General features: G+C 44.6%; 1 protein-coding gene across 1 annotated transcript in view; it reads right to left on the bottom strand.

Moving 5' to 3' along the window:
* Positions 1-288: 288 nt before the first annotated feature.
* The window catches only part of LOC123087568 (uncharacterized), a 10,706-nt gene continuing 2,710 nt past the window's right edge, over positions 289-8,284 (bottom strand). Inside the window, exon 2 of the mRNA XM_044509612.1 lies at positions 289-2,009. Within this exon, the coding sequence (XP_044365547.1) occupies positions 810-2,009 (1,200 nt within the window). The 3' untranslated portion in view covers positions 289-809. The remainder of the gene's footprint in view (positions 2,010-8,284) is intronic.

Here is an 8,284-nt window from a genome sequence, read left to right as displayed (position 1 = left end):
CGTCTTCCTTAGCAACCGACTAAAGTAGACTATCTCTTAACTCCAGTTTGGGTGCGTTCCGAACTGCATAATTGACGATGTAGTTGGGGGTTAGTAGTGCCTTCCTATTCACTCCATGTAGGATCGATAAACCTTATTTACCACAAAATTACTACAAAACCTTGTGCACTTGTAGGACGTCAGCGTCTTGCGTCGTAGGAGGGCGTATGGAGGTATGTTTTCGACGGATCTCACGTAATTCGGTCGGTGTTTGTCTTTGATGGATACGCGTAGATCCGGTATCCTTTCGTTTGCATTCATGTATTTACAGGGTGGATCCTTCTGATATACGCTTCTCTTCATCTATTTTACAGGTTTACATTCATCTATTTACATGAACAGCGCTGATTTCATTATTTTTTCTCTGACCGCCCCCTTCAACATCCTAATTTGACTAATCCTGCTTTCGCCACTGCTCATGCGCCGTAGCCTGCCTATCCAGGAAGCATTTTTAGGGGTTTATCAAGGAGGGTTCAGGTAGACGATTGACGCCACGGCGATGGAACAGGAGAAGGCAAGTCGCAGCAACGCAAACAAAATGCATCTCATTCTACAGCGTCTCCACCCGCAGCAGAGGCGGCACAAAAGCAGGGAACCTGGCCACTCTAAGCTGTAGCAACAACAACAGCTGATCCAATGGCTAAACCAGCACAGAGACTTGAAAGTTCTACTGACAATGGAAACAGAGCTGCTCTCACACACCACCAGCCGAGACCAGCTCAAGCTGCTTCAACGCCATGGAGTCATTGGCATGCTGATATGAGCTCAAATTATTCTTGGTCTTGTCTTGTCAACGTGTACGTTATATATGACGTTAACGTACTTGTCAGCACCAGGGCACAAAAAACCAGAACTATGACTCTGAGTCTGCTCCAACTGTCTCGAAATTTGCTGCTCATATTGCGTTCATAAAATGTACCAGTCCCGGAGGCATAAAAGGTGAGCATGCATAGGAACATGATACATAGCGCTGAACATATAATTGCTTCACGATCTGAAATATTTCCTGGTTCGGGATTAACCCATTGACCTAGCATCGTCATATATGCAGACAGAGACTCCATGTAGCCTGGTTCAGTGCACAGGTTAGCAATCAGAATAGCTGATGTGCTGAAGCAAAAAAGTGCAGAGAAATCGAGGAGCTGAACGGGCATCTTCGCGCTAGCAGTGCTGCCCGGCCACTGATGGATCATCCACACGCTAAAGTAGGATAGAACCCCCGATAAGGTACCGCAGCGCAAGATCCTTGTGTACCAGTACTCAGCAGGTATCTCACTCTCGTTCAAAAACTTGGAACTATGGTATGCTACCAGAGTCACAGCACCACCGAGAGCGATGACACTTGATTTAACTGATGTTGTCATGTTGACGGACACGGTACATCCGCCGTGATCAAAATTAGCAGTGAACCACACAAGCGCCGCAATAAGCTCCGGCATGCAAATCAGTACCATGTCTTCGCCTGTCCATTCTGTAGCCACGGTGTGCACCGATATCATAAGAACCACAGTGAAGGTCCTGTGAAGCGCTTGCTGCGCCTGCGCTACACCTGGGCTGCATCTGATCGGCAGTGTGGCCATCATCAATGCCAGAGCGCCAAGCGCAGAACTGAAGAAGAGGAGAAAGTGAGAGACAACAAAATTGCCCTTTTGTTGTCCATTAGTCAGATCAGCAAGACGTGCCAAGGCGAGCTGCATTAGCTGCAGACAGTACGATAGTAGTACCATTAGTAGCAGACCCTGAGGTTTCTCGCTGCCACTGCCCAAGTTAGCTATTTCATTGGTGCTATGCCGCAACCTTCCCTTGACACAGAATTTGCCCCACAAGGCACCAATGAAAACAAGTATGATAGCCGGGATCACAGCTATTTTGATGTACCTTGTACTGATCATAAGCAACAATACATAAGCTGCCATTACTGCAAAACTAGTTCCAATGTAGATCTCAAGACCTTGTTTGGGGGGCAACAGCTGTAAACCAAACAAATTTAGAGTGAAATGAAAATGTGGGTCATAGTAATAGTGGTGACTACTAGGACTCTACCTGGATTGGTACTTTATTAACTGTGAAATTGCTTGGGGAAATAAACACAAGTGCCAATCACTACCATCAGAATTGGCTGGTTGTCGTGCAAGATACTCCACGCATCAACAGCACGAACACTATCCATTATAAGAAGTAAAAAAAAAAACACTAACCCAGTTCCTTGTTAGTTTGCTGATCTGTTACGTTGAGCTTCATCCATAGAGGGTAGTTAACAGATTTTCCGGGAAAAAAAGGGTAGTTAACAAGTTGGAATGCAAGGAGGAAAACCCACTATGGCGCTACCCATCTCATTTTATTCATGTTTTACAACCATGTAACTCTTGTTTTCTTTTTTTTGCGGGGGCATGTAACTGTTGTTTTCAATTGTGCATAGGTCTGTTAAACTAGAGATCAAGCACAAGAACTAGAATGGATCAACGAGTTGTCAGTTGTCACCCACTACTCATCCCTACTGACTGGTAATCCAAGTTACCGAAAAAGGCTTTCGCCCCGCTTTATACATAAAGCAATGACCGACCACAGCTCAGATACAAATGCACACCAGCACAACACACGCACACACCCAAGGCTGGATACATAGGCACTAAGCGCAGCAACACTACCCCTAGTACTACAAGAGCAACAGGAGGCCTCAACCGTGGACACGCCAACACGAAGAGAAGAAGCCGCATATGACGAACCGTGTGCTCCAAAGCGGCGCCTTCAGGAAGGTTACGACACCAGAACGCCGTCACCGCCCGACCCAAGGATCAGAGTTTCCCCTGGAGCAACACGACGGGCAATGAGAGCCACGACGGCGCCTTCAAGAAGGGAGCGAGCTTCGCCGCCGCCAGTCCGTCCGAAGATAGAACAGGTTTTCACCCCGGCCAACACTCACCACCACCGGACGCCACATCCCAGTGACCACGCCGCCCACACGGCCATGGCCACCAGGCAGCACCTAACCACGGGCTCTGCCCAAGAGCACCGCGAAGCCACTACCAGGGCCGCCGCCATGGCACCCAAGACCTGGACACCACCTCACTCGAGACCCACCGCTACCCCAACCAAAGATACGAGCGGAAAGGAACCGCCTTTCGCACCCCTGGGCAGCTCCCAACGCCGAAACCCAGAGGCCAGTCAAAATTGGCCTCCATCAGAATTGGCTGGTTGTCGTGCAAGATACTCCACGCATCAACAGCACGAACACTATCCATTATAAGAAGTAAAAAAAAACACTAACCCAGTTCCTTGTTAGTTTGCTGATCTGTTACGTTGAGCTTCATCCATAGAGGGTAGTTAACAGATTTCCCGGGAAAAAAAAGGGTAGTTAACAAGTTGGAATGCAAGGAGGAAAACTCACTACGGCGCTACCCATCTCATTTTATTCATGTTTTACAACCATGTAACTCTTAGGCATTTTTTTGGGATCAAATGAAACCGAGGTCGTCAAATCCGTTAATGATCTTTTAGACATGGAAGCGGAGAGGGTTTCTGAGATCATTCGTAATCTTGCCTCTATCCAACCTATGAATGACAATGACACGAATAATTTAGGAATTAATGATCTTGCAAATATCTGTAATAATCTCTTGCCTAGTGTCGAGGCTGAAGATGAGGAGGATGTTCAGAACACAAATTCGGTAGAGCCTCTCTTGATGGAGGAGGCAGTGTCTGTCATAGATAATTCTATCGTCCCGCAGGGTGTTGAGGAGAAGCCCAAACGACCCTGGAAGCGGAAAATCTATCCTACTTCGGCAGTACGCAGAAGTGCTAGAGTTAAACTTAAGAAAATTTTTCATGATGACTTATAAAAGGACTCTTTTGGAATAGCAGAGGTCTAGTAGACTTGGCTAAACAAAGATTCTTAGCAGAGACAACATTAGAGCACCACTTAGATTTGGTTGCACTTTTGGAAACTGGAAGAGATAATTTCACATCCTAATTCTTTCAAACCCTTTCCAGTGGTATAAATTTTGACTGGCACATTTTACCGCCTAGAGGAAGATCCGGCGGGATTTTACTAGGAGTACAGTGTGAGACGTTAGAGGTGCTTAATGTGGTGCAGGGAGACTTTTCGGTTAAATTCAGGGTGAGATCAAAATTGGATGGGTTCCGATGGTCGCTAGTTGCGGTATATGGGGCAGCGCAACCTGAATTTAAACCCGATTTTCTTGTCGATTTAGTGCGGATTTGTGGAGATGAAAATCTGCCACTACTAGTCGGGGGTGATTTTAATATCATTCGGAGAAGAGAAGAAAAGAATAATGACAATTTTGATGGACGTTGGTCTATGATGTTTAACATGATTATTGAGAGCCTCAATTTGAGAGAAATTGAGCTCACCGGTAGACAGTTTACATGGGCCAACTCATTACCTGTTCCGACTTATGAAAAGCTGGATAGGGTACTTGCTAGTGTGGAGTGGGAACAAAAATATCCATGGGTGTCGGTTCATGCGATGCAAAGAGCGATCTCGGATCATACATCACTCTTTTTAGATTCGGGTGAGGCTACCCATGTTGCAAACAAAAACATCTTCTCCTTCGAGCAAAGCTGGTTTGAGCGAGAAGGATTTATGGAGATGATTGCACGCGAATGGGCTAAACCAGTTACGGGAAGGACACATGTCGAGAGATGGCAGAATAAGATTAGACACCTCCGACAATTTCTGAGAGGATGGGCTAGGAATGAGAGTGGGATTTATAAGAAGAAAAAGAACGTCTAACTCAACTCATTGAGGCACTAGATGTAAAGGCTGAAACCACTCTTCTTTCTGTTAATGAGCATCGAACCAAGTCCGAGGCTGAACAAGGCCTACGTGCTCTCTTGAGAGAGGAGGAACTCAAGTGTGCGTTGCGTGCGAAAACGCTTAAGGTTGTCCATGGGGACGACAACACACAGTTCTTCCATATGGTTGCAAATGGTAAACATAGGAAGAAGAAGATCATACAGCTTGAACAGGACGAGGGAACAATAGTGGGGCATGAAAATCTGAAAGCATATATTTCCAACTATTATAAAGGCCTTTTTGGACCTCCGAATACTTCTACGGTGTCTCTTGATGAGTCTGTGATTGATGATATACCTCAATTACAAGCAGCGGAGAACGATGTTCTCTCTGCACCGTTTACTGAAAAAGAAGTTCATCTGGCCATAACTCAAATGAAGTCGAATAAAGCACCGGGACCAGATGGGTTTCCAGCTGAATTCTATAAGAAATGTTGGCATATCATTAAAGATGATCTTATGCCTATGTTTCACGATTTTTTCGATGGCCATTTGGAGTTCTTTCACCTCAACTTTGGTACGATAACGTTATTACCGAAGAAGAATGAGGCGGTCCGGATAGAACAATTCCGATCCATTTGCCTGCTGAATGTGAGTTTTAAAATCTTCACAAAGGTAGGAACTAATAGATTGACACAAATTGCTCACTCAGTGGTTCAACCTAGTCAGACAGCTTTCATGCCTGGACGACACATACTTGAAGGAGTGGTCGTCTTACATGAAACACTTCATGAGATTCACTCGAAGAAACTAGACGAGGTTATCTTAAAAGTGGATTTCGAGAAGGCTTATGATAAAGTCAAATGGCCTTTTCATCAGCAGGCAATGCGTATGAAGGGTTTTAGTGAAACCTGGAGGCACCAGGTGGATACTCAAGTCCAGAAAGGTAGTGTCGGAATTAAGGTGAACGATGATATCGGTCACTACTTCCAGATGCATAAGGGGTTGAGACGAGGGGATTCCATGTCACCTCTTCTATTCAATATTGTGGCAGATATGTTGGCCGTTATTATTGGCAGGGCCAAGCAACATGGCCATGTAGAGGGTCTAGTTCCTCATCTGGTTGATGGAGGGGTGTCCATTCTACAATATGCTGATGACACTATCGTTTTCATGGAACATGACATGGATAAGGCACGTAACATGAAACTTATCTTATGTCTATTCGAACAATTGTCTAGATTAAAAATCAATTTTCATAAGAGCGAGGTGTTCTGTTTTGGGAAGGCCAAAGATGAGGAACATACTTACAGACAATTGTTTGGATGCGAATTAGGTGATTTACCATTCAGTTACTTGGGTATTCCGATTCATCATCGTAAACTATCAAATAAGGAATGGAAGTGTATTGAAGAACGAATTGAAAAAAAAACTCAGCTGCTGGAAGGGCAAGCTGATGTCATATGGAGGTCGACTAGTTTTGATTAACTCAGTATTGACTAGCATGCCAATGTTTTTACTTTCGTTCTTCGAAATTCCGAAAGGAGTTCGAAAGCGACTTGATTTCTTTAGATCTCGTTTCTTTTGGCAGTCTGATGAGGACAAGAGGAAATACCGTCTCGCGCGATGGGATATCTTTTGTCAACCTAAAGACCAAGGGGACCTCGGTATTGAGAACTTGAAGATTAAGAATAAATGTCTTATGAGCAAATGGTTGTACAGGTTAGAGACAGAGCCGGAGGGCATGTGGTCTCAAATCCTGCGCAATAAGTATTTACACTCGAAAACGCTAGCCCAGGTTATCATCAAACCGACTGATTCACCGTTCTGGAAGGGACTTATGAGAACAAAGGATATGTTCTTTTGTAGGGTCAAATTCTTGATTGGCAACAGGATGTCAACAAGATTTTGGGAGGATATGTGGCTAGGAGAGACACCTCTGGCCTTACAATATCCTACCCTTTACAATATTGTGCAACGTAAGGAAGATTACGTAGGTATCGTCCTTCAAACTATTCCCTTGAACATCCAGTTCAGACGTACGTTAGTGGGTGAGAGATGGACAGCCTGGATGCACTTGGTTCGAAGATTGATTGAAGTTCGACTCTCCGACGTGCCAGACTCCACACAATGGAAGTTAACTAAAAATGGGATATGTACGGTGAAATCTTTTTATACGGATCTGATTAATTTTGGCCCCATCTCAAGGTCACTTCATATATGGAAGGTTAAGGTTCCTTTGCGGATTAAAATTTTCATGTGATTTGTCCACAAACAAGTAATACTCACAAAGGACAACTTACTTAAGAGGCGATGGGTAGGTAACTCGCGGTGTTGTTTTTGTACTCAGGATGAGACAATACAACATTTATTTATCGAATGCCCACTTGCCAAGTTACTTTGGAGAACGATTCATATAGCTTTTAATATCAATCCTCCAGTAGATATTGCGTCTTTGTTTGAGACGTGGTTAGCTGGGGTTGAACAGATCACGGCAGCTCGTATTCGGATTGGAATATGTGCGTTATTATGGGCTATATGGAACTGTAGAAAAGATATGATTTTTAACAGACTACACAACTTAACTTTTTTGCAGGTTATCTTCAGAGCTACAGCTTGGATCCATACGTGGTCCTTACTCACTCCTATGGACTCCAGGGAGCCTTTGGTTACTGGGTGCAACCAATGGGAGATGGTGGCTCGGGTTATATTCAACCGGTTCGGATGGCGTTCGCATAATAGGATAGGAGTGTAGAGAGTTTGTCCTTATTATCACCGTACCGGTTGTCTTTGTCCGCTTGTATTTTTCAGTTCTATGTGCTTTGTTTTGCCCCGTTTGCGAGCTATAAGACCTTTGTGATGATACTTTCTGGATTTTTAATAGAAGGGCCGCATGCATCATCATGATGCAGAGGTCGGGGGTATACCTCCATTTCCAAAAAATGTAACTCTTGTTTTCTTTTTTTTGTGGAGGCATGTAACTGTTGTTTTCAATTGTGCATAGGTCTGTTGAAATAGAGATCAAGCACAAGAACTAGAATGGATCAACGAGTTGTCAGTTGTCACCCACTACTCATCCCTACTGACTGGTATTCCAAGTTACAACCCAAGGCAGGTCGTTTATGCCTAATCCTAAGGAATCTCAACCCATGATATCCTCAAAACAGGCTTTTGCCCCGCTTTATATATAAAGCAACAACCAAATAGAGTACACAGCCGAATGATACAAGGAGAGGGTGGCCCTCATACAATGCCGATCCCAAAATAACCGGATCACGCAGAACGCACGCAACTACGCTATCAAAATAGAGTACATGAGGAATTGAGATCAACACCGCGCTAAGCCCTATAACATCTAAGCTCCACAACAACGCCCCCAGGAGGGAAAATGGCGCTAAGCGTCGGCATTGCCGAGTCTACAATAGACAGAGGTCAGAGGTTTTCACTCGGAACCCGGACACGGAGAGGAGCACCATGATGACGTCTTCAA

The sequence above is a fragment of the Triticum aestivum genome, chromosome 1B, assembly GCF_018294505.1.
Source record: "Triticum aestivum cultivar Chinese Spring chromosome 1B, IWGSC CS RefSeq v2.1, whole genome shotgun sequence".
Lineage (NCBI taxonomy): Eukaryota > Viridiplantae > Streptophyta > Magnoliopsida > Poales > Poaceae > Triticum > Triticum aestivum.
This window is presented reverse-complemented; position numbering and strand designations above follow the sequence as displayed.